Source organism: Ischnura elegans, chromosome 1, assembly GCF_921293095.1.
Source record: "Ischnura elegans chromosome 1, ioIscEleg1.1, whole genome shotgun sequence".
Lineage (NCBI taxonomy): Eukaryota > Metazoa > Arthropoda > Insecta > Odonata > Coenagrionidae > Ischnura > Ischnura elegans.
The window spans coordinates 119,762,520-119,790,452 of NC_060246.1; the positions used below are offsets into that span (position 1 = coordinate 119,762,520).

Below are 27,933 nucleotides of genomic sequence, written 5' to 3' on the forward strand. Positions count from 1 at the left end.
CCTTCCCATGAAAACTTAGCGTCTTTCCCTCTCTTCCAATGTTCATCCCGCTCTGGTGCAGTGCAGACTCGCGTTTCCTCCAATTTGGCGAAGAACTGTTTAGGCTCGTCTTCCAGTAGGATATTTGCACCGGGAGAGATGACCACGGAAGCCAGCCGATCGAGTCGGCGCCTCGAAGTCCTTGCTGGACACTTGTGCCCGGAGGTCCGCGTGCGCTTGAGGCCTTGCTCCTCCGATTCGTCGCGGTCCGAACCCCCGGAGGATTGCCCGACAACCACACACAGTGTCATCCCAAAGAAAAGGTGCGCGGTTTCCTTGTATCAGCGCAAACCTTTGCGTCGGTGGTGTTTTCGCACACGTTCCGGCAATGGAATGCCATTATTATGGATTGCGTTTGGATTATAGTAAGGCTGGTGTCAAGCCCCAAAATTACGCAATCTGCGATTCCTTCGCGAAAACGCAACAGCAATCACTACGGTTAAGAGCAACAGACCGTATACGCAGTGATGTGCAGTTCCTCTGTAGTTAAATTATCAATTTTGAAGGCCGATAGTTAAGTATGTATATGAGTGCGAAGAATAGACGACAGCTAACTATTTTTTTAGCAATTGTGAAATTGCAAAGAACTGCATGAAACAAGTAACTTTGTGCGCAGTCACGCGAAAGGGTCTAAAGTTATGCGTGTACACCAAGAATAAAATTGTTAGCCATAATTGCTTCGTTTGAAAAAGTAGTTTTACATTGTAAACATCAATCGCTTCGATTATTTGTTTCATTTTAGAAATAATATTATTAAAAATCACAGCTAAAGGGAAAATATTTTGATGCTGTGATTTTAAAGCACTGAATTTTTGTGAATCTGAAGTATTTTATCTGTCCACCCAATTTGACGTTAGTTTTTATGTCTAGTCAGTGGAAGATCTACGGGGGGGGGGGGTGTAACCAATGCCCCCCCCCCCTTGGACATCAAATTTACACTAGATAGAATGGTAATTTTTGTTCGAACCCGCAATACTTGTCGAAGTTTACCCCATACTTAGTCCCTTGTCCCTATCCTGGATCCGCTACTGTGTCTAGTCAGTAATAGTTGTATCGGCGAAGGTTTTCATGAGATTTTTTTTGATTTCGTTTTAAACGATTTCTTCGACATTAATTATTGTCTTCTTACTGCAGACAAGAGCTTCTCAAATGGAATGGATGGGGATACGAAGGAACGGAACTAACGCTAGAAAACGGGATTTTAAACTTCCATGGAGGTGAAAGGTACGAATGAAATTTTTTTCGGTATTTTACGTCAAATTTATTTTTATAATGGATGAACGTATGTAATTAATCGTAATTTTTTTAATTTTTAGATATTCTGTCCGAGAAATCGATATGTCTGATCAGTTCAAGGATTGGGTGCGAAAGGTTTTCAATCTGAAAATGGAGGACGGTGCTTTCAAATACCAAGCAAATAAAATGCCGACTAAATATCCTCCGAGCATAGTAAACCAAGGTAAGAAAAATTACTTTTTCTGAAGTAATGATAAAAATTACTCGTTTGACTATTGAAATTTCTTTCAACTTTCTAAGTATTGCTATCAGAATTCCATTTTCTACAATATCTTTTTGAAAATGGGCTTTTATTGGGAAATGAGTAAAATAATCCAATGCTATTTCAAATATTGTTTCGTATTAAACGAAATGGTACCCGTCACGGCAATTTTGGGATTTCGAGTGGATGGTAACACTCAGAAGAAGGATTGCGAGTTAACAGCTAATGAAAAACGCTGTATTTACACTTCTTAGTTGAGTATTTTAGCTGTACAGTGCACAGCCTTTGGATAATTGTAGGTGGATCGGACCAGCGGGAGAATCAGAGCGATTTTTAGAATGCCCTACTTGATCCGAAACTGTGCCGTTTGAGATAGATTACGTTTTAAATAGAGCTTCTGTGTGATCTTGTCCTTCGGGTTTATTCAAAACGAGAACATAATAACTGCATTTCTTATACGTTTCATGCTGTCGTATGTGGGGCGCCCACCATAGAGAGATGGGTTTAAAAAATGGGTCATCTTCGCGTACGTTACGAGCATGGTGACAATGTAGCTACTGCTCGGCTGTCATTTTATCTTCTTGGAAATTAATACGAATAATATACCTACTAAATAGTGATACCTCTTGACCCTTGAATGAAGTTCAATGTTCACCATGCTTTTTGCTTTTTTTGGTAGCGTATCATTTTTAGTGAGAAAAATCTTCAATCGTTTTTTCTCAATAGTTTTCGCTCTATTATATTTATTCCTCAATAATATGGCGTGTTAAGTAGATGTTTCAATTTTTTACATTTATCTAAAGTTCGGAACCAATTGAAGTCGTTTAGTTTTTTCCAAAACAGTTAACGACAAGCGACTTCCTGATACTTAATGTGGTTATGTCACATAGTTGAATGCATGCCAATAAAATTAATATAAGCTCGTATTTTTTACGATTAATTTTAACATCGACAACCTTTTCATTTGGTAGCCAAATTTATATCCGCTATTTATTTTGAAGTAAAATATTCAAATTCAAGTAATCTTGAATGGTTTGAGATACTCCACATCATTTAATGGTGAAAAATAAAAAAAGGAAATTGATTCTCCAGTACATGATGTTGCAATGCCACCTCATAGGTTCTTAGTTAATACCATTTTTCATTTTTTTTAAACAACACTCGAAAGTTGATGATAAGCGATTTATGTCATGCTGCACCTTAATTATCTTCTCCGAATAATTTAAGATTATTGGTTGTGTCATATTGGTTTTTAGAATTTTGCCAGTGGATAACGGAATGTGGCATCCAGCACTCCTTTGACGGCGAGGACAGACTGTTCCGTGCGCACGGTCAGACGCTCGAGGAGATCGCCCTGCTGAGGGGTATATGGACCCACGGCACCGAGGCCAATGGGGACTCGCCGGGCGTTCCCTTCGAGCGCATCCCGGACCTCGTCGTGTGGCCCACGAGGCACGCGGACGTGGTGAGGATCGTGACGGCCGCCCACGAGATGAACGTGGTGCTCATCCCCTTCGGCGGGGGCACCAACGTCACGAAAGCGGTCATCTGCCCTCCCGACGAGCAACGCATGATCATCTCCGTCGACACCTCTCAGATGGTGAGTCGCATCAAGACCCACATCACATTTTCGGGATGTGCGAGCACTCGAAAATTCGAGTCGAGTCGAGTAGTTGGTACTCGACTCGAGTGATTCGAGTAGCATTAAAAATGTCGAGTCTAGTCGAGTAATTTCGGTTACAGAGTTGTCGATCTCAGTAAGTTCAGAAATCTGCCGACAGGAAACGCTATCATGAAATATTATTATAATAGTGCAAATGATTTTACTCGGGGATGTTTCTGGCAGTTTGGGTACGTATATATTAATTAAATTGACCACATTTTACAAGAGGTTTTAATAGTGCTTATGGAACTTTTCAAGACACTTATTTTTCATTAATCTCACTGACACAACTACCATCAAAATTCCTCATTATCTTTTCCTTTTTACATCAATCTAAGCATTACTTAAAGAAAATTGACAAAGGGATTTGAAAAGGATAATGTGTTGTGGCATATATATTATCATATTGCCAGATCCAGAAATGACCAAACTCGACTCGACTAAAGATCAAAAAGCACTACTCGCTCATTCCTATCACAATATTTATTTAAGGTTGATTAATGTATCGGAGTACCCAGAGGTTTAACATTAAGAATGATATGCAAAATTGTTTTCCAACATTTCGATACATTTTTAAAATCTTCTTTCTTTTTTCTATTATTTTCTTGAAGTCATGAAAATGAAAAAGACATTATTTATGTATAAATGTGCGGGGGTATAAAAAAAAATAAATTGAAAATATGGCAGAGCAGTGGCGGAACTAGGTCTTGCGTCGGGGAAGGGGGGATGGATGGATCATATAGAATAAAACCACACCGGGTAATAATACGCAAATACTTGCTTTTCAATGGGTATATTTAAAAATCAAACCTCTTAGAATTCGTTACTTATGGTGATTAACTTATATTTGAATTAATAAAAGAGGCCAAATCAAAATTTAAGCATTTGATATTTACTTATTTTATTTCTAACAAAGTAGGAGTGCTGTGATAGGTAAAATTTTTAAGATTCAAGAGGAGGAATTCTACTCCCATATCATCCCATACTTAGAAGAGGGTACGGCAGGTACGACTTTACGGATACCGACAGAGATCAAACCCTGAATTGGACCCGGAAACCCGGAATATGACTTTGCTGTAGGAGAATCGAAACTTCTTCCCTGATTTTATATTGGATTTAGACGTGCGGGTTTGCTTCGAATTTCGTATTTGTTAGTGCTTTTATTTTATTCGTGAGAATATTATTAGTGATGTACTATGTAGGATATCCCATAAATTCTTCTGAAGGAGGCTTACTTAGATCTCCTTTCCCCCTGGCATCCTCATACTGCTGTGTGCTCCAAATTTCTCCACACCTGGGCGCGGATCTATATCCACTTGGCCCCTTCCCACAGTTTGGATTGTATTTTCAAATATTTAAAGAGTTTTTTTATACTATCGTAGGGTTTAGCATTGTTTATATCGAACAACTTTTTCTCACTGTCCCTCAAGTAGTGCCAATTACACTATGATGCTTAAAGCCACGTCTATGTAGATTGTACTTGCGATAAATGACTTTCACATTTTTGTATAATGCTCATAGGAATACTTCAACGTAAGAAAACTTGGAAATTGATTTTCAATTAGAGATGTGTCGCGTAGGGAAAACGTCTTGAAGCTGTTTTTAGCGATTGATACGTCTCCAAAAAAGATGAGTCGAGCGGGAGGTATGGGCCTTCTTAAGTCTCGAAAGTCATTAACAATGCTGCAAGTCGAAAATCTTTTTGCACTCATAAGATACCATTAGTTGCATGTCGAATAATGGACTCTTTGCCGATGAAATGGAATAGGGTTATAATGTCAGCAGTAATCGAGTGATATTTTCGCACTTCTTGTTTCATCTTTGAATTTATGAGCATATAGTTGGAAGTCAGTTAGATCTCGTTAAATTTGAAGCATCAGCTTTTATATAAAGCAGTAGCAAATCATATCTGCAAGTGATATGAATTAATTTGTGGGCTCTTTGGTGCTACCTCGGTTCTCCCCTCCATTTGGGTAACACTTACTTCTGAATGGAATATTTCGTTTTAATCATCGACAATTTGTTTAATTTCTTATATTTAAAATTTCATTTATTACTTGTTCATAATGCAGGTCTCCCATTATGAATGCACTTTAACATCAATCAATGAAACCGGGATCTTCCAATGGAAAGAAAAAAACTCCGCCAAAATACAGTTTCACCTTACTTTCTTCCGCAAATATGTTTTCGCTTCGAAGTATTCGTGGTAAGTGCCGTTTCGACACGCCGCACTCGACCCATTTAAAACTCCGCAAAAGCCATTTCAAGTGCCGCGAGGTCTTTGCGCGCTCGATGCCTTCTCGGCGGTGCTCATTGGGTGAAGTTTTCCCATGTTCACGAAATCGAGATTGAATTTTGCGGCTGTATATTCGACCGCTCTGCATGTCATAATCTGCGCCATAAGCAAGGAGCAGGGGAACACTCGGCGGCAAACGTAGCACTGGACAAGCAAAAGCAGCGATTAGTCCTCTATTTTTGTGTGAAAAATCTGTGAGACACTGAGTTTATGATAGGTATCATCGTAAAGTATGGAATGTACCAACGAATACCTCAATTTTTATCTAAAATGCCGTGCAAACATAAGTGAAAATGTTTGAAGTATCCCTGAGTATTTAAAAAATGTAGCTTTACAGGTACTTAATAGGTGTAAAAAGATAAGCTGATAGGAGAATTGAGTGAAGAGCTGCGTCAAACCAATCTAAGAATTGTTGACCAGTGATGATGATATAGCTGTATAGTCATACATGAAGTAATAAATACCACTCACACATACTTTTGCAGCTGTTACACTATATCTTCAAATTTGGGGGTCGAAACTACATGAATGTTTATGGCCGCACACGGGGGGGGGGGGGGGGGGGGGCGTCATTTTCTCATATTTCTTTTAATTGCCTTTTCTCATATTCAGTTGAATTTCCATATGTTCAATCGAAATTTGTCACTTTTCAATTGAACGGAATTGAATATTTCCAATAGGGTTAACGCTTGAAACAATCTTGGCTATGGTGAGACATCACGTAGACCTTTTTCATTGCTGGGTGAGAGGAGTGGGGGCCACAGAGTTACGGGGCCGATAATTTAGATTATTAAAAGTTCAAATGCCATTTAGAGATGCCAAAGATTATCAAGGTTTTCATAAAACCTATTTATAATTATTAAAATTATGAATTTTTTCCATCGTCATCACCAATAAACAATCCTGAGATTGGTTCGACGCAGCTCTCTACTCAATTACGGTATCGGTATCTGGAGAAGGCGACAGACAGCTTGGGCAATTGGCTGCATAGGGAAGGAAGGGAGGAGAGAAACACATGGTATCATGGTCATAATTTTCCTCTATCCGCAATGGATCAGTAGATCTTAGGCAGCCGTTATCCCCACATTACATCTTTATGAATTCTGAATGTGTACGTGGTAATCATTTTTAAGGTAACATATGTTCACTAAATCTTTATAAATCTAATATTTTGCACGTTTAGCCGTGTTTTTGGTGATGGAGTTGTGTAAAATGATATATCAGTGTATCTATAGGTAAATTTTTCATTTAGAAATGTATCGTCATAAATAAACCGAAAACGAAATTAAGGTATACGTTTCAGTGCAAGTGTCACTGTCGGTGTTGTGGAACCAATTTTAAACGTGCGAGTTCCCACTTTACGTGGGAGGCTGAACAAAGAGACAAATATCCCAGAGATGTTCAGTATATTCCAGGGAACTATATTCTTTACACAGCTTGCATATGCCAATTTTCTTTACCTCTATAAACGAATCAATGTGTATTGAAGCTATGCTTACTTTAGCTGTATCGAGTGGGCTCTTGCAGCATTTTTAAATTGTCGTCTGTGATAGAGTTGGAAAAGTTATGAGACCTGTATTTTTCCATTTTTTTTCATCCGTCGCCTCCCTCTGTAGCCATTTGCGACGAAAAATCGACGGCCTTAATTATTTGGCAGATAAGTTGGTGACGTAATGAGCTCATCGCGAGTGGGTCAACACTTCTCACCTACCCCTCGCCCTTCTGCACGGGTCTTGCGTGTTTCGCTGTTGTCTGCACCCTTGGAAGCTAGTCCTCCCCCCAACGGAAGGCTCTCCCCGACAGAGTAAATGAACCAGAGCTATAATAACGTCTCGAGCTCATGAAAAGTGGGCGGTAACCTTCATATTTCCTTAAATTTCGAGCTTATTAGAGAATGGTTGAATTGGGAAGAATCGTTTTTCGTCGTAATTTCTTTATTATACCAAACACCTTAGAGGTGGCTTTAATGGTGGATACTAATTTTGTTGAGTTAGATATTTCAATTCCATTTACCAAATTATTTTAAAGGATTGCTATCTCAGGTCCTAGTAAAGAACCCTACTTTTACGCCTGCGGATGCACAGTAATATATATTAGTTTTTCTTCCTTGTAGTGTATACGACACGAATACTTTTCGGTGGTAATCCCGCTGATAAATTAAAGAAATACCGTGATATATTTAATTCTTCTTCAGAAAATTAAGGAAATCTTTAAATGCATGTAATTCAATCGAAGGACACCCACGTATGTCTTTGCGAGCATTTTGCCCCGGTGGAGATGGTTTTCTTAGTGGTCAGAACCAATTAACATGAAGAACCTCACCTCAATATCTCAGTTAATGGTATACATCCCACGCCTCACCGCTGTGAGTTCCAAGAATCGTGAATTACACCACGTTAGTGAGAAAAAAGTGTCTAATTGATTGGAAATTGATAAGGTAAACTAAATTCCTTATGTTATCCATACATGTGACACAACGGGATTATAGGGAAATTTCAGATAGGAATATAGGGGCTTGCTTTCGGAAATGTTGCGAAACGTAGCAATTCAGTATAATTTATCCAGCTTTTGATTTTTCGAGAAAGTTTCTGTCCCTCCATTCTTAAGGCCTGTTTACTCGATGAAGTAACCCGTACGAGTTAATGTATTACTACATGGACGCGAGAATGAACGCTAAAATGAACCGTATTACCACTCAAATAGTAGGAATGCACGAGTAGAAAATAGGAACCGGTCTATTTTGACTCATATACATTCGTACATGTTCTGATCCGGTTCACCAAAATCGTTCTTGCATTTGAACGTTAAATATCTCGGGTTAATACATTATGTAAGCAGGCCTTGAGAATAAGGGAGAGAGAACTAGAAAAATCTCTCCTTGTATCAATTTGCAATTTTAAAAATTCTATTGGATTAATGCAGTGTTCGGCGTTGTCAAGGGACTCAAACCTTCCCCATAATTTTTGAAAGGATTCCGTCTTATGTGCACTCCCTCAAAATTAATCCCACCCACGTGTATTTACCCTCCGTACAAAAAATTCCCCACCCCCGCTGAATTGTTTTTTCTGGCATAGGTTTCCCTTTTGAGGAAATGCTCACGGTGGTACATTAATTAAAAGTTGTTGCAAAGTTATTTTTCTTGAGAGCACTCGAGGCTCACATTTTTTCTTTGTAAATTTTAAATTAAGGCATCCTCTGCTTTCAGGAACTATGTTAGCTTGCCATTTCGTGTACACATGTTTCTAAAGACAAAATAATACTGGAACAAAAATATTTAACGAAGTAAGTTTCAAATGGAAGGCTACTGTATATCGCACGTTCTAAGTAATTTACCTTGCGCTATCCAAAAAGTCCAATATTCGAGGCAATGGCATCCTTCAATCGCAATTTATTTAAATTATTCGATGAAAGGTATGGGAATTCATTACAAAAGAGTCTTCCTTATTCCGCCATTTTCTCAAAGGTTTTAAAATAAACATTACAACATTTTCCGCTCACTTTCATTGAGTCGGTGACGCCATTGGAGTTTTGGTTCATCAACTCGCTCAGAGCCGTCCCATTGTTAGAGTATTAATGTCAACGATCCACGTGAGGCCGAAGCGCGAGGATGCGGGGAGGTGGTAAGCCATGCGGAAAATATACGTGATGTCATCAACTTCTGTGCTAAATGGTTTAGCCTGTCGATTATTAACCGCGTATTGCTCGAGTGGGGCGGCATAGCGCGGTCACTATGTCATTCAAATTAGCAGCCATGGAATGCAAAATAAGGCGAGAAAAAGATTTCTTGATCCCAAATGATGCGGGAATGTCGCTTCGCCGTAATCCTAGTCGAGTGATAGTGAGATGGGGCATCGGGAAAATGCTACTATCCTTCTTATAAACCTCCCAAGCTATGGTCCCCTACCCCCTGGGAAACCGCGATGCTAATCCATCCATGTTCACCATGATTTTGTTAGTTTAATACACTTAAACATAAAACTTAAAAGAAATTGATATGATAGTTGACAGTTGAAATATACCCATGCTTTGGGTCCTTGAATATGTTAAATGCTTTGAGCTTAAAATTTAAATTCCAGGTTAAAATATTTGGCCACCCCAATGGTGGGTTCACCATTAATTCCATTATAATATTTTTCTTGCGCATTGGTTTCCTATTCAAGTATTTGTTCTTGTTTTTAATGAAGGCTGATTCATTTGAGTATTTTTTTTGGAAAGCTGAGCTGTTTTTGGAAAATTTTATCTTATGTAACCTATCGCCTGAATCTAACTTCGGATGTTCAGCTTTCTAAACCAGATTGCGTACCAGCACAATTTCCGAAGTTTTTAATCAACACCTATCTGCACAAGAATTTAATTTCGAATAGCTTAGCAGTTTGCGGAGTGGCCCGGATATCTAAAGGTCCGTGGTTCCATTCCTGGATTAGGGTCACCCATATTTCTTCATGGAAATGTATGTGAACTGCTGTGAAATGTTACAGGAAGCTGCGAAAAAAGAGTGAGTGCTTTAGGAATTATTTCGAGGCAAACATCTGTGACATAACCTCCTTGGCAGTAAAATCTTTAATGTGTATCCGATGTACGATGTTTTTGCGTGCTGTACTGCTCTCGCTAAAAGTTGCAGCCAATGGTCTTTCGTAATGTGTCAACTAATCCTTTAGTACCTGCTGAGTAGCGTCGTTGAAACTAGCCTTTGCTTCTGTCACGTGTGTTTAACCCATACTCACATATTACGACGTTTACGAGCAATCAGAGCGGCCGCGTATGCCAACTTTCTCGATAGCTCTTTTGCGCTCTAACTTCGAGCGTTTCGTCGCGTCGACGCTCCTTTTCATTCAGCTAGTTAGCAATTGAATAACGTCAGTAAAGAAGCCACGGTTTGTTTTAACAGATGGACCAAAATGCGGGCTTGAGGAACTAATATTGTCTTACCATCTCCGGTATAGTCTACTTCAAACACACGAAAGTGGTAGTTAAGAATAAAATTTCGTTTCTCGCTACATTTTAGGAAATATTATTGTTTAAATGATTCGGGTTGAACGTAGTGAAATAATTAGATCATCACCTTGAATCGACTGAAGGAAATTAATGTTTCCCCAGATATTCCGAACTCGAAAGAGTGCAAAGACGAAGTTCAAGAGGCTAAACTGAAGTTACGTGGTAAACGCAAGTGCTTGTCCGAATATATATCGTTATTAGTGGTATAAAAACACGATTTTTATGTAATGGAATTTAAGAAGCACGAATAGGTAAGGAGCTAAGAAAAAATAAATTTCAACATGGCTCTAGAATTATTCGAAGGCATTTCAACGTCGGCACAGTTATTGCGTAGATCATCCCACTATTCTCATATATATTTCGTGGATAGTGTTAACATAAAGACGACAGATGGAGTAAGTTTCTGATATATGTGATAGGAAGTTAATCGTTTAGACTTGATCTCTCTGGACAATCTACAACGTAAAAAAGAGTCATATATGACAAGTAGGTTTTAAGACATTGATAATGTGAAAAATTAAGAATCGTTAGCTCTCATGTGACATTTTTTCACTTATTTTTTACGTCATATCATCCGATCCACATGACACGCATTTTCCCTTGAAAATATATTCATGCCATGTACCGCCATGTTTTGGCGGTACATTTAACTGCAGGAATGCGAGAAAAGATAGTAGAAATAATTTTTCTTTTTATTTCGGCGAAAAAGCTGAAACATTCTGAACGTAAAATATCCAAACGAAAAACTTCCAAAAATATTTCATCTCTAATGTTTTATACCAGTAGTCGTCAAGGAAGTTAATCATAATATTATAAAAAATGTAGTTATTTTTAAAGCACCTGGGCAGGACCATCGCGACGCGACTTGACCGTGGGCGTGGTGCCAATCGTTTTTGCGTCTGATTTGTAAACGCCGCTGCGTACGCCACACAGCCCAATGTGAAAGCTAAGAGATGATATGATACACGTGTATCATATCTTAGATTTCACAATTTGCTGAGTGGCACAAATAATTGTGTACGTACGATAATTCGAAAAACGAATTCAAATAAAATCCTGATTTAATTAATGAAAGCTCCCATTTATAAGCCCCTCAGACATTAGTCATAAGAATCCCCAATCGTCTCCAAGCAGGGTCAATTCAAGGGTCGGGAAAGACGGCACCTCGCACAAATATTACGGGAGGTATTTTTATACATCTCGCGTTACTATGTCTTGGAAAACCGATAAATAAGAAAAGTACATGCTACATTAGGATAGATGCGTATTTTTCATTCGGTCACGGTACTGGTTATAATATAAAGAAACGGTGGGGATGGTAACTCGGGAAATGAACCGGCCTTTCCTCAAAAGAAACGCTTTTCTGCAGTAAAAATATTGCTTTTAGGAGAGCCAGTAAAACCAAGCTTTTTAAAAATGAATAGTCACCCCTAAGGCTAAGGACGTAGTTTTATTATTCCAAGTAAGCAGCTCCTCTCTACAAACATGTTGTGCGTATATTATTTGAAGAAGAAGAAGAAGTTATTTTGAAGCGGCCCATTTAGAAAAATCGATACAATTATTTGCGTTTCAATGCGTATTAAAATATCATGTTAATATTTTGCGCAGCTGTTTGAAAAAATAAATATTTAGGCTTTACTCCAAGTGCAGTCTTTACATTGGCATAAGCTAAGTCTACCTCGCAGGATAAATTTCGGTCAAAGCACTCTGCAGCACAAGTTGCTTGAACTAATAATTCTTTTAATGCCTGATTATTTTATTGATCTAACATAAATTTAGTTTCTGTACTGTGGCTATAATATTTTTGCTCCTGAGAAAGTGATGAAGTCTATTTTCATTTAGTTGCACTTTTATGAAAGCGCAGATAGAAAATTGCTGAAAAAATTAAGACAGTAAAAAAGAAGATTCAATAAATGATAGATGAAACAAAATAAAACGTATGAAATATTTGTTCTTTAAAATCATTGTGGTCTCTTAAGGGGAGCATGATGGCCAGTGTAGAACATTTTGCCACTGAAGGGTTGCATGTTCAAATCCTAAGTGAAGACCCAAACAAAAGGCCTTGGTGTATGAGGTGTGCCTAGGAAAGGAACTGACCTTCTACATTGAATGTGTGAAATAGAAATGCCTTTATCATAGTTTGAGGTGAGCTCGGTTCTCACCAACCAAAACGAATCTTTGGATTGAATAACTGAGTGAGTGATCTCTTATTTTTGTGTTCCAGTGAAGGGTTAACAATAATTATTTATGTTTCAGAAGTGATTTCAATAGATCATTTAACTGGCAATGAATTGTTCTTGTGTTTCAAACCCAGTGAAGCTCAGTAGCGGACACAGAAAAAAATCAAGGGGGCGCAAAAGATATCTAGAGATACCTTTTCTTTTACCATAGTAAAAAATAATCAAGTTACATTCAAAGTATAAGAAAGTTTTATTTTAAATGATTATACACATTTATAAGACAATGCCATCTCATGATATAAAAGAGTTACAGTTGTAGTTTGCAAGGGGGGGTTTGTGCCCCTGTGCACCCCCCATGTGTATCTGCCACTGGTGAAGCTTTCCATAATTGCAGATGTCACAGCAGACTAATCTTCTATTATCTTCAGGGCTTATTGATCAGCCCTTAAATTTTAAAAGTATAGGTACTGTTTAAGTGTCTGCTGGTATTGAGAATCTGAGTAAGACATTAGATGAAGAACAATATAATGTCATAATTCGTTGGGTATGAATAATAACCTTAATCATGTAAATCATATGTATATTATAAGTATAAGCTTATCAAGATTTCTATTTAATTTTCAGAATCGTATTTTATGGATTGATCAGAAAAGTTTCTTAGTGTGCGCAGAGTCAGGAATAGTTGGACAGGACCTAGAAAGAGAATTGAACTCTAAAGGTTTCACAACGGGACATGAACCAGACTCATATGAATTTTCCAGGTAAAGTGATGATAGAAATAGGAAGTTCATATAATGTGTTGAGTTCTGTATCTTTTCTATGAAGCCCTCAAGGAGCATATTTTTTCTGCTTTTCTTGTCTTTTTGGCAAATTACTGGTGATGAATTTTTAAAAATCATGGATAAAAATTTTATTCCGTGGAAAGCAGCCTTTTTCTGCTAATTTACCTCCTCCAAACAAAGATTTCAATGAAATTGTTGGGTTGAATAAATTATTATGTACTGCGAATGAAATTATGTCATGTATATTATACTTTTTATTATTTTTTCTCGTGTAAAAAAGTTAGTGTTTAAAAGTTTGTGTGTTAGTGTTAAAAAGTTAGTATTTCACACAAAACCACTTTTTTTTCAAGCCTTGGAGGATGGGTTGCAACCAGAGCATCAGGGATGAAAAAGAACAAATATGGAAACATTGAGGACTTACTTGTTCACGTTAAAATGGTTACTCCCAAAGGTGTCCTTCAAAAGGAATGCAAAGCACCCCGAATATCTAGTGGCCCAGACCTGCACCACGTCATAATGGGGTCAGAAGGTTATGTATACTTTTGAGTTTCATCCATATAGGTTAATGCATGCATGCATATTTTGTTTGGAAAACTAGACGTGCGTGTTGACTCAAAGACATGATCTTGGTGTTCATAGCAAATTTATCTCTTGATTTTGCCAAGTGCCTACTTAAACAAATGTATTACATTATTCCAAAGAGAAGTCAATCAGTGCAAATCCGTAAGAGCCTCAATGATCACAGTTCATCATGGTCAGTTTATACCACTGCTCACTTTGCTCGAGGCAAATATGAGCAATGAAGCAAGAGCAGTTAACTGCTTACAATGAGTTATCTTAGTCCCATATTCTCTCTGTATGGAAATTTTCCAAGTTAGCATGAGGCACAAGGTTACCAAAAAATTACCCTTGATGACATTAGTCTAATTTGATTCTGTCACCAATTGCAAATGACTGAATCAAACTGGCTGCATTCCATTCTCAACTGATTTATTGGGAATAAATAATTACCATAATCATGAAAATCATATATTATTATAAGCATGAATATATCAAGATTTCTAATTAATTTTCAGAATCATATTTTGTGAATTGATCAGAAAAGTTTCTTTGTGTGCATATAGTCAGGAATAGTTTGTTAGGACCTAGAAAGAGAATTGAACAATAAAGATTCAAAACGGGACATGAGCCAGACTCATATAAATATGGAGGTACTTAGAATGACTACCTATCACCCACTCTTTCAATGTAAACTGAATTCTCCCACAGCTGTTCACAATGTAACCTCTCATCATTTGTGAGTATTGATTAATGTTTACTTTACATGTTCAGCCAGGTAGATGTGAATACACATACAGACTTCATTGCTAATAGACAGAGGGATGCAAATTTGCATATTTGAAAGACATTGTTATAATGCAACAGAAAAACCCATCCATTTTTCATGACTGTATTAAAAAAATGTTCTGGGCTGAATATTAATCACTGACATGAAAATCATGATAGGACACACACAAAAAGTCATTCCTTTCGCGCTTTCACGGCTAGCTTGATGTTATTTAGCCTAGAACCATCTCACAAACCTTTTAATGGCTGTCATTCTGAGAGTTTTCACCTCATATCAAGAGAGCTAAGTCATCAAGTCAAATTATACTTACCTCCTAGTGGCTATCTACATATGTAGTTGGTTTTACCCTTTCTGTTCTAAACTAACTCACAGTGATATTGGAAAATGTTTGTGAAAGCAAAAGCATTGCATTATAGACTGTTTTATTTTTTTCTTTGATAATCGCAGTCCAAAATGTGATGTCACTCATTGTCCGCTGAATATATATTTGGGCATGTTCATTCAAATGTCATAATTAAAGGTACATGTGTTATTTTTGTAGGAACTTTGGGGATTGTCACTGAAGTAGTCCTCAAGATTCGCCCACTTCCAGAGTGTAGAGAGTATGCATCTATTATATTTCCAAATTTGGAAAGAGGAATCAACTTCATGTGGGACGTTGCTCGAGAGGTATGCATCGAGAAATTATGGCCAGAATTGTGGCAATATTGTAAAATCATCAATTGCCTTTTTTTAAAAAAGGGAATAAAGGTTAATTAAGTAACTGGCAGAAATAATTTATTCGGTTATGTCGCCATGGTCATTATTTAAAGGTGATGAATGAATCGTGGTGACTTGCAAGTAATGTTGAAACCGATTCTCTCATTTTATTCTATCATATCATAGATTCTAAATTGGAATGGAAGCAGAAAATTAAAAAGCAAAAAAAGACATTCTCATATTACATCACTCATATTTCATAACACACAACTGTTTTGTTGGCACTTCTTTGAAATGTACCTTCAATCACCTGTCCTTAACATATTATCCTTAATTATTATGTTACTTGGGCTAATTTTATGTATATCATTACATATGTACTTATCATTCAAAAACCCTTCAGATGTTTACATAATTCAAGGTAATTTTATTATCCAGTAAACCTACAAAGTCTTATGCCTATAAAGCAAGGAATACTCACATTTTTTTCAAGTTAACTTCATAAAATCACTACAAAGTCAAAGTAAATTTTAAATTCTATGGAATAAAATCCATTTCTGTTTGGTAGTGTGGACAAGGATAAAACCTGGAAACCTTAAGTCAATGCACTAAATTAATGGTGTCATTCTATGGAGGCTTCTCTTTAATCCTTTAAGTTAAAAGGGACAAAGAAAAAATATTTAAGTACTGAATACACAGCTTGGACTCTGGATGTTATGTATTTCCTGTGATGTGAGGTTCTTGGGTACAGGTGAATGTTTTACATGAATCGACTCTTTGTCATTTTTATCCTTTGATTTTCTACCCAGTGAGAAATGGGTGGTGGAATCCACGTGGAACCCACGTGGAGAATTAACGTGGATACCACGTGTTTTTGGTCGTGGAATCAACGTGGAACCCACGTGGAAATTTGGTGGAAAAATTAAAACAGCAGTAGGTGCTGTCCTAAAACCATTAAAACCTCAACCACTCTATATCTAAACCTTCTATATATGTGTCTACGATTTTTCATGTGCTCTCATGGCTGCCTTTCCACGAATTATATAAAAATAGAATGTGCGATACATTTTCACATAACTAGCGTGGTTTCAGGATGATAAATGACGCAATGTCACCAGAGAGTTAAGTTCCACAAATTAGAAATTCTGTTTAACATTTTATGATAATCACCACAAATCCACTTGAAATCAACGTGGATTCCACGTGGCTCCAACCACTCAATATCCACCACCACCAAATATCCACCACTCAACGTGGATTCCACGTGGGTTCCATGTGGATTCCACCACCCATTTCTCACTGGGTATAGACATGTCGCTGTTTAGGATTCACCTTTAGCAATGATTGTTTTGTTAAAAAAGAATTTATTCTGAGCACAAAGCATAAGATATTTCATGTTAGCTGTGATTTTATCTTTTTGCACCATTTAAATGAATTGCAATGACTGTCTTCATGTAACTATTGATAATTTTTTAGAGCTCAGTCTTATTTTCTTTTGCAGAGATGTCAGCCTGCATCATTACGTCTCATTGATAATGAACAGTATAAATCAGGACAATTTTTGAAAGAACGAGTTGGATTATTTGGCTCCATCTTAGATTCTGCAAAAATGGCTTACTTGCGACGAGTTAAAGGAATTGACACGGATGAAATGAGCATAGCAATTGTGATATTTGAAGGTATTTTTATTTTTTAGTTACACAAGGAAGAGTGGATATAAATTTTAACATCATAAAGTGATTGCTCTAATGAGTGATTTGATTAGCTAAATTTCTTGTCACTCACCTTAATAGCACCTTTGATACACTTCAAGTGATATATGTGATGAAATTTTGATATCTATATTTCCTGAAGGACTGCAAGAGCCTAAAACCCAGCACCATGAACCTCAATAAATTGCCACAGGAATCAAGAAACCTGAATTGCGTAGTGGTCTGCACTGTTGCTAGGAAAGCCGTAGATCTATGGTTTGATACCTGGTCCATAGGAATTATTCCCCATGACAATTATTTACTGTGGATAAGATAGTTTTATTGAAAATATCATCTATTTCCATCGCTACATGACTCCTATTGTGGCTGCATAAGTTCTCATCAGGTTGTGAGAAAGTTGAGGGGTAGAGTCTGAAGGAATAGTACTCAAGTGATTTTGGCAGCTTGCTAAAGTAAGAATTTAGCCATGCATTTGAAATTTGACCCGACATTGTTCAGCAACTTGATCCACTTGTTTCCTTGCTGGTTCCCTCTGACCACTTTTATTCCAATATCACCAAAATGGGAATACAGTTGATTTCGGTTTATAAGGCCTCCAAATAATTGGAGCAACCACTTCATTTGGAAAAATGGCATACAACACAATCCATTTGAGGAATTATCTTGGGTTTTCTCCTGTTGATTGGTGCAAAAAGCGTTTAAACTTGGTCACACATTGTTGGTGTGTGACTTATACTCATATGCAGGCATGACATTTTTTAAGGACTAGAAATCAATTTTTTATATTCTCCCTCTCCATTGAAGTAATCCTGAGCACATATGCTCTTTCTTAGTCCCTTTTACCTCTGCTTAATTTACAAGCACACATGACAAATGTGGTTTGGGCTGACAGAAATATTTATAATTTTTATCTAATCTCAGAATGTCAGTAAAATATTATTATTTTTTCATACCTGAATATTTTTTATTAGATAACAGAACAATAATGCATTTTTATTCTTGAATATTCTTCCTTGTGATATTTAAACATGGGATATGTGTAGGGGCAGTTACGCTGACTCCATGAGGCCTGAGAGGACCCGAGCCCCCTCAAAAATTCTAAATGGGGGTCAGTAAAAATAGTGTCAGGCTTATCGATTTTCCCCGTAGCGTCCAGTTATCGAGAGCCGAGTTTTCAGGGTTCTAATGTTGATCATATGTCACTTCTTAAATGCTTTTAAACTTACTATTTATAAAATTTCCTGTGGCAAGGCCCCCAAATATTTTTTATAACTCAGGAACTCTGTGTACGGGGTTGCTTTGTTTGAATATGGCAAGGTGCACCAGTCCTGATACGTCTCAATTGATTGGGATGAACTGCATGTAGGTATTAAAATAAAAAGTGGATACAGCTTGGCATTTTAGTGGAATATATAGTAATAGTTCTTCAGTCTGATAATATTTTTTTAATAATAATATACTTTTATGTATTAATATTTTTATTTCATGATTTTCTCGTGTTTTCCTAGTCAGCAAAAAACTCTCTAGGGCTTTGTACTTATTGAGGAAACTTAAAACCTGTGTCAATGAAAAGTACATGGGATTAGCCTATTTTGCTTTTTTTCATAGTATTCTTGCCTATGGTGTTCGACTCTGGGGACATGCACATGAAACCAAAGAAATTCTAAAACTGAAAAAAAAAAGCAGTGAGGATTCTGAGTGGTGCTGGGCCCCGTGACCACTGCAGGCCAATTTTTAAAAACTTTCATGTCCTCACCATCTACAGCCTCTTTGTGTTTCGCAGCATTGTGCACATTAAAGATAACGTAGAAACTTACCCCATACGATCCACCATCCACTCTCATGACACCAGGGCTAAAAATAATCTAAATATTAATTACTGTAGGCTGTTTAAGACCAACAACCAGTCTGACAATTTGGGAGTAAAATTATTTAATGAATTACCCAGCAAAGCCAGATCAGTGAGCATCACAAGACTGAAAAATGTGCTGGAAAAGTGGCTGTGCAATTATCCACTGTACTCAATTCATGTGAATATTTTGAGCTGGATTTTTCTTCTCTTTTATTATAAATGTAATCTTTGTAATGTATGTGTTTCTAATGTTTTGATCCAATGTACATGTTTTGAATGTTTCGTTGTATTGAATATTTTTATAAATGTGTTGTATACGATAACTTGACAACATCTGCGAGGGCCAATCCTCGCCGTGGATGAATAAAGATTATTATTATTATTATACATTAGGTTCAATTAATGCTGTAGTTAGCAAGAGCATAAGGTTACTGCAAATTAATTTTGTATTTTAGGATCACAGGAGGAAACAAGGCTTCAGCAAAAAAAGGTTTATGACATAGCCTTGCATAAATTTGGAGGAATCTTGGGAGGATCAACAAATGGCCAAAGAGGTTACAGGCTCACCTTTGCTATCGCTTATGTTCGAGTGAGTTATCATTGGTTTCGTTTGTCTTTTAGTTGATGAAATATTGCACTAGCATTCTATAATTTTATTTGTCACCTTTATTCCTCATCCATATTCATAATCCTTCCACTTCCTCACCCTATACTTAAAATTTTTAATATAGTATTTCAGAAGGAATTGGTGAAATGTTCTTGGATATTCTACTGGGTGAGTTGCTCGTAGGCTTGATGTTTCGATGGCTGTGTGTGCCATTGTTCTCAGGGCAGGATGTCCAAGGCAGCCATCAATACATCAGCCTACAAGCAACTCAACTGGTGGAAAACCGAAGAAGATATCACCTGTATCATACGCCGGGAAAGAACGAAATCATATTCCAGAAGGAATGATTAACTTATAATTTATTCAAGTTTATTATCCTTTTATTTCATGATTTTCTCCAGATTTCTTTGTTATCTCCCTTTATATTACCATCCTGCCCTCCTAATTGCTGATGTTTTATCAATCTGGTCCAATAGGATTTTACCTAGTGAGTGAGCGATTTTACCAATAAACATATGGGTAACTGCCATGTCAACCCAAGTAGGCCATTAGTGAACAATAATATGACTGAATTCAGGAGGTGTCATAGCCTTTTTAAATGCTGTGTGATGTAGTTATTCACCTATAATTTCCAAAATGTAGCTCACCTATTTAATTGTGTCAAAAATTATTCTCTCTGAAAGGCTAAATGTCCTCGGTTGGCGATGGTATATGAAATAGCTCTATCAATTGATGAAGTATTTGCTTGCAATAAAATTTGGTTTGTCAAGATATTATAGTGGTGGAAATTCAGCTTGAATTTTTCAAATAATTGCTTTTTCATCAGCTTTGGCTTTTACTCTCTCTTCTCAAGTGCAACTGTAGTAATATTCAAAGTGGAGAAAGTTACATTGGTACATATGTAGAATTATAAAGATATATGTCGTACTTGCCTACATTGATTGTTGCATTTTTTTAATATTCAGTATTTGAAAATGTTGTATCCAGGGTGGTAGCCCTGTCCCAAGGATAAGACATGTGAGGACGGGGCACGCCCGGCAGTTGTTGGCGGGACTACGCCATGCGTTGTATCGTGCATAGCCCAGAATTAAAAGTTTATTTCCTAATGGACTCTTGTGTTTTCCTGCAATAGAACAATTTGGCGACGAGGACGGGATATTTGGAGTCCGATACTGTCGTGGGTTATGTGTCGTGTGGTTGAGGCTTTACGTGAGTTTCGGGAAAAAAAAAACTGATCGGTCGACCGCGCCTGTGGTACGTGCCATTCTGTATCTTCACGGACCTATTGCCTAAATATGAGTATAGGAGTTTTTGATCAAAGTGTTGAGAGCATCTCGACCTACCTTCTGCGCCTAAACAGCTATATGAGGACATTACGTCCTCCTGTTGAGGATCTCGGCAAGAAGGATTTCTTAATTGGTCACATAGGAGGGGCAGCATTGGAGAAGCTAGCTGTGAATCTTCACCCTCTCACACCGGACCAGCTGACTTACGAACAATTAGTGGAGGAGCTTAAGACCATATTTACACCGGTGCGCTTCTTTCGTGCTGAGAGGCTGATCTTTCAACGTCGTGTTCGTGAACCCAATGAAAGTTTTTCGGAGTATGCCCTGGCGTTAAAGAAGTTGGCTGCCACCTGTGATTTTGGGAACAGTATGGAAGATAGATTAATTGACCAATTTCTGTATGGTCTTAATAGTGAAGAAATAACCACTAAATTGGCTGGCGAAAATGTTCCTTTTAAGAGATTCGTGGCCAAAGCGTGCTATATGGAAGGATCTGCGGAATACGCCAAAAGCACTGGGGATAGTCCTGCCTCAGTTTCGGTAATTAATAAGAGATCTCAACCTCACTGTAAGCCATTGTCACCAAAGAACATTGTGAAATGTTTTAATTGTGGAGGGCCTCACTATGCTAACTCATGTGACAAGCCTTTGAAGTGTACCCATTGTGGCAAGGACGGGCATTCAGTGAAATTCTGCCGTCAAAAGAGTAAAGATAAGTTCAAAATGAAAAAGATGGTAAAATCCGTGCTAGAACAGACACCAGAGGAATCTAGTGACGAAGACTGCCACAGGCATGTGGGGTTGTTGCAGTTGCATCAAGTGCAGGGAACCCAACGAAATCGGCGCACGTTGACTGTTCAGATTAATGGTGCACCTGTAACTATGCAAATAGATTCGGCCGCAGATGCATCCTGTGTAGGAGAAGATATTTATAAGAAACATTTAAGCCACTTGAAGTTGACGCCCACCTCTATGTTATACAATTGTTCCAGTGCCCCCTTATCATTACTCGGCGAATGTCAGGTTAATGTTATGTTTGAAGGAATTGAATATGTGTTACCTCTGGTTGTGCACAAAGGGAAGTTTCATTGCTTGATGGGTCTTCCGTGGCTAGAAGTGCTTCCTATAAATTGGTACAGTCTTTTCCCAAAGAAAGCTGTAAATGTGGTTGCCAATGGTAAAACTGTGTTAGAGGATCTTAAGAAAGAGTTCCCTTCTGTATTCTCTGGAAAGCCTGGGCTAATCAAGGGTTATGTCGCCCAGATTGTATTGAAACCAGATTCTGTACCAGTTTTTGTATCTCATAGACAAGTGCCTATTCCATTGCGAGACAAGGTAAGAAAAGAGTTGGAAAAAAAATGGTTGAACAAGGGATTTTGGAGCCCACGACCAACACACAGTGGGGTACTCCAATTGTAGTGGTCCCGAAATCCAATGGCGAGGTGAGAATCTGTGGGGATTACAGTTGTTCAGTAAACCGTTGTCTGAGTATGGATCATTACCCACTACCACTGATAGACGATTTGTCTTTACTAAAAGGTGAGTGTTTCTGTAAAATTGATCTTTCTCAGGCATATCTACAGTTAGCCGTTGGTAAAGAATCACAATCTATATTAACTTTGAGCACCCATGTAGGTTGTTTTAAAGTAAAGAGAATGCTGTATGGGATAGCTTCTGCGCCCGCTATTTTCCAGCAAACCGTTAAAAAAATCTTACAGGGTATTCCTAACTTATTTGTGTATCTTGATGATATTCTTATTTATGCTGAAAATTGGTGTGACTGTTCCTCTGTTTTAAAACAGGTATTAGGGCGATTGGCCCAACATAACATTGTCATTAACGTACCTAAGTGTGAATTTTTTGTTAACAGAGTCATATTTTTAGGTCATGTGCTAGATTCTCATGGGTTACATGTTGAAGAATCTAAGGTTAAGGCTATTGTGAATATGGGTGCGCCTTCAAATGTGTCTGAGTTGAGTAGTTTCCTAGGAGCTGTCAAATTCTATTATAAATTCCTCCCAGATGCATCTACTTTTATGGAACCCTTAAATAAACTATTGAAGAAAGATTTCCCTTGGTCTTGGGGTAAAGAACAAAAGGAAGCCTTTGCAAAATGTAAGACAGCCCTTAGTAGTAGCCAGGTACTTATTCCTTATTCCCTTAAGTTACCTATTAGACTAACTTGTGATGCCTCTCAAGTTGGGGCTGGGGCAGTTCTATCTCACATTCTCCCTTCAGGGGAAGAGCGCCCAGTGGGCTTTGCCTCAAAAAACTTTTACCTCCACCGAACGCAATTATGCTCAAGTGGAGAGAGAGGCTGCAGCAGTAATTTTTGGTGTCACCCATTTTAACAAATTTCTTTGGGGGAGAGAATTTGAACTGGTTACTGACCACAGTTCTCTCACAATAATTTTTGGGTCAAAGACTGGTGTCAAGCCCCTCGCTGCTGCACGTCTTCAGCGTTGGGCAGTATTACTGCATGGCTACAGATTTAAGATTGTGTATAAAAAAGGGATAAATATCCCTCATGCTGATGTTTTAAGCAGACTTCCATTGGCAGATGATACACCAGTGGAGTCTCCTGAAAATGTAATATGTTTAGTTAAGACATTAGGTGTACCTTTGAATGCCCAGTCGATTGTGCTAGCCACAGAAAAGATCCTGATTTATTAAAAGTACGGATGTACATCCAGCATGGCTGGCCCTCTAAATGTGATGATCTGCGGTTACAACCTTACTTTAAGAGACAGTTAGAACTCTCTATTAATAACCAGTGTGTCACCTATGGTTCGAAAGTTTGTATCCCAAAAGCTCTACAACGTGATGTCTTAAATTTGTTGCATGATCAACACCCAGGAATGAGTAAAATGAAAGCACTTGCTCGTGGTTATGTCTATTGGCCCACTCTTGACCAGGACATTGAAATTATGGTAGCTTCTTGTGAGCCATGTCAACAGGTCCAAAACTCACTTCCTCAAATACCATTTTCTCCTTGGGCATGGCCAAAATCTAAGTGGGAGAGAGTTCATGCCGACTTTTGTTATGTAGAAAATAAGACATTGCTTATTGTGGTAGATGCTTATTCTAAGTGGCCGATTGTTGCAATTATGAAGGAAACAAGTTCTTCTGCAGTAATTGAAAAACTTGAGTCCATGACAGCTGCATATGGGTTGTTTAAAGTGTTTGTCTCCGATAATGGCCCACCTTTTCAGTCCCAAGAAATTAGTGAGTTTCTTACTAGTATGGGTGCCAAACATCTGTTTTCTCCCCCATACTTACCAAGAGCAAATGGTCAGGCAGAGAAAACTGTGCAGCATGTAAAACAGGCTCTAAAGAAATCGGTGCTTGATAAATCATGTGAAGTATTGTCCTTGCAGCGTAGGATTAACAAATTCCTAATGGCTTATCGTACGACGCCACACACTGTAACTAAGATAGAACCTGCAGAGTTATTCCTGGGGAGGAAGCTTAGAACAAAGTTGTCCCTATTAAATCCAATGAGCATTGTGGAAGACCGGGTGACTTCCTGTAATGAGAAGGTGGCCTCCAAACATAGCACTAAATTACCGGAATTGAAAGAGGGTGATACGGTGTGGACACAGGGTGTTAAACACAATGTAAAACAATGGAAACCTGCGACAATAGTAAAGCAAGTGAGTGCCAAGTCCTTTGATGTCTTGTGTGATGGGAAACTAAAAAAAAATGTCTCCCTTCAATTCCTTCGTCCAAGAATTGTGTCCTGTGAAGATAAGAGAAATGAGTTTACCCCACCTGCTAATGTCAATACCGAGGAGGTTGCTAAAATCCCACTTCCCCAAAATGATATTTCCGAGTCAGACAGTCCAGGATCTGCTACCCATGAGAATACTCATGAACCCTTGCCTAGAAGCCCTGTATTGGCTAAGCCTTGTTCTACTCCCTTGAGTCGCCCATCACGAAAAAGGCAGCCACCAAAATATTTGAATGATTTTCTTATGTAATGTATCTTATGTTTTCATGTATTTAATTTTCATGTTTGTAAAGGGTTATTTTAGTGGAGGGGAGTTGTTGTATCCAGGGTGGTAGCCCTGTCCCAAGGATAAGACATGTGAGGACGGGGCACGCCCGGCAGTTGTTGGCGGGACTACGCCATGCGTTGTATCGTGCATAGCCCAGAATTAAAAGTTTATTTCCTAATGGACTCTTGTGTTTTCCTGCAATAGAACAGAAAATTTGAGAAAGTTAGAGAAAAACTTGATTAAAAAAATCCGATGTAATTAGTTCCTTGCTTTTGTTATTTAGAAGTATTATTATTATTTTCACAGATATTCAGGCAATGTGTGGTCTGACATAAATCATAAGTAATTTGCCATCGAAGCTAATTAATCATTATCTTTACTTAAACTAGGATTTCATGCTTTCGCATGGTGTTTTCGGTGACTCATTTGAAACATCTGTACCATGGGAAAAAACTCTAACTTTATGCCAGAATGTGAAATACCGAGTAGCTCAAGAATTTAAAGGTATTTTACTTAAGGTTTTGTATCTTCCTCCTTTTTATTTTTCTGTGCAATGGACTTGAGGGTACTACTTAGGATACTTTTTATTCTTCAGCCAGGGGATTCAACTACTTTCTTGTGTCCTGCCGTGTTACACAAGTGTATGACTGTGGAGCTTGTGTGTACTTTTACATGGCAGTTAATGGAAGAGAGTTAGTGAATAACCAAAGACCTGGTCATCCAATGATTAATCCATTTGAAGTATTTCATGAAGTTGAAGACAAAGCTCGTGAGGAAATACTAGCTTCTGGAGGAAGTATATCTCATCATCATGGAATAGGAAAGGTAAGTTTTCAATAGTTTATCAGCATAAGTTTATCCAATTTTGTGAATGAGAGAATTTTGAATATTTATGGTGAATAGTGTGGAGCAAATTCTACCTCTCGATTATAAGCTGTGCCCAATTTTCGTGCTTTGTGGAGGTAACAATATCCTTCAGCCTTGTATCTGATTGTGAGACTGCAGTTTACATTTTTCCAAATGCATCTGAAGCCTGTCCAAATATTGAATATATAAGCGCAAGCATCATGCCTGTTGCCCAAACACATAAAAAAGCAGGCTTCATGAGTAGGTACATACTTAACTGCTTGGATTGGGCGGCACTCCGAATCATATACCACAAGCAAGGTGTATAGGATAAAAATGCACATTATATAATTAGCCATATATGATCAGTGATGTGAAAGTTAATCATGAATCATTTGTGAATCCGTCCTCAACTCCTCCCTCTGTCAATCTAAAATTATGCTTTTGAACTGTTAATACATGCACATGAATCATATAGTTGAATGGTATATGAGCTGAATGAAGAACCTTTTATGCAAATCTCCTCAGAATGTATTAGGAAAACAGTTGGCTTTGAAAATGCCAATTCCTAGGATATATAGCAAGTGGGGAGGGAGAGAGGAAAGTGGTCAAGGGATCTAAACAAGCCCCTAGAATTTTTGGAGAAAAATTAATTATAAAGAATAGTTTCAGACGTGACTGTGTAGAAGTAGATAATATTCATACTTTGTGAACTCCACAATCCACTATTACCCTAAAAACCCCTCCATAAAAGAAATACCCAATGAGTCACCTTCCATTTCCCTGTTAAACTTCAACCCTTTATTCTCTCTCACCCTTTCATAACCTCCTCATTCTACCTTATAACCCACATGTACCCAATCACTACATGCTTTGTACCTTGAAAAGTAATCCAAGTCACTGAAACCCAGGTCAGTTGAATTAAGTGTGGGATTTACTACTATGTTTCATTATGAATAAAAGTTAAAATTGAAACAGCTATTTCTAAAGATCAAATATAAAATAAGTATTTTGAAAAGAATACTCATTGCCCTTAGTTTTTTTAGGATTGCAGTCTTAATTTCTCTCATCCCAAAAAATTCTTGTGCTCATGGATTTGGGGGAACTGGAAAATTATACCTACATGCATATATGCCATCATGAGTGGAAGAAAAAACTGCTAATTTGAGATATAATGAAGCCTCTTTTCCTCAATGAAGAGTGTTTCATGATTAATTTGTTATTTTGTTCACACCTGACAGATCCGCCGCCAATGGTACCCAGCTCAAGTTTCAAAGCCAGGGTTTGAGGTTTATCAGGCTGTGAAGCAGCAGCTGGACCCCAATAACATCTTTGGTGTCCAAAATATTGCACAATTACCAGTAAGCCATTCTTGCCAAAAGAATCATTCCTTTGACACAATTAATCAAATTCTAAACTTTGAAAAAAATTAAAATATCTGTGATATCGACCTGTAGTGTTTTTTGTGTTGATAAGCATTTCTGTTTATGTGCTCAGGGCAATGATACGTCTGTTAGTGGAATGTCTTTATTGGTAATAAATACAAAATACATGTTTTTAGCTGATGTGTTGGTTTCATGCATCTGCATTGTTTGCTCATTTTCATATAACAAAATGAATGTCACCATAGTAAGCAAATAAGGGAGGTGGTTACATATTCACAGCAATATATGCTCTGATAGATAGATAAAATTTATTTATTCTAAATCTATTTAAACACTGTACTTCTGCCATATTTCTGGACATTTTTTGCCTTTAATAAATAATCAATGTAAAATACAATTAAATATTCATATATAAAAAATAATTATCTGTTATTGACAAAAAATACTAGTCATTCAGTAAATGATAACCTATATTCTCGTAAACATCAAGCATATTATGAAATAAATGCTTGATGTATTACCTATTTAAGCATTCAAGCATTTAAGTTTATTTGTTGAAAAATCTCATTTTGTTCATTTTTCTGTTTAAATCTTAGTTTTCTACTATTGGACTATGTTGTTATAAAATTTAGATTGCATATGTGTAGATGTTGTGTTGATAAAAATGTTTTTATAATTATTTGGAAGAATATGATTTTTTGTGTGACTTTTTATTTAGTGACAAATATACCATAAATAAATATTATA

At 37.5% G+C, this 27,933-nt stretch overlaps 1 protein-coding gene across 1 annotated transcript; it reads left to right on the plus strand.

The window, feature by feature from the left end:
• Positions 1–27,467, plus strand: LOC124169017 (alkyldihydroxyacetonephosphate synthase, peroxisomal-like). The gene is made up of 12 exons (XM_046547483.1): positions 1–302; positions 1,174–1,263; positions 1,356–1,498; positions 2,794–3,137; positions 13,296–13,432; positions 13,804–13,982; positions 15,343–15,470; positions 17,002–17,179; positions 19,520–19,653; positions 25,345–25,459; positions 25,551–25,780; positions 27,043–27,467. The coding sequence occupies exons 1-12, from the start codon at positions 139–141 to the stop codon at positions 27,232–27,234; spliced, it is 2,034 nt and encodes a 677-aa protein (XP_046403439.1). The 5' UTR covers positions 1–138; the 3' UTR covers positions 27,235–27,467.
• The last annotated feature ends 466 nt before the right edge of the window (positions 27,468–27,933 follow it).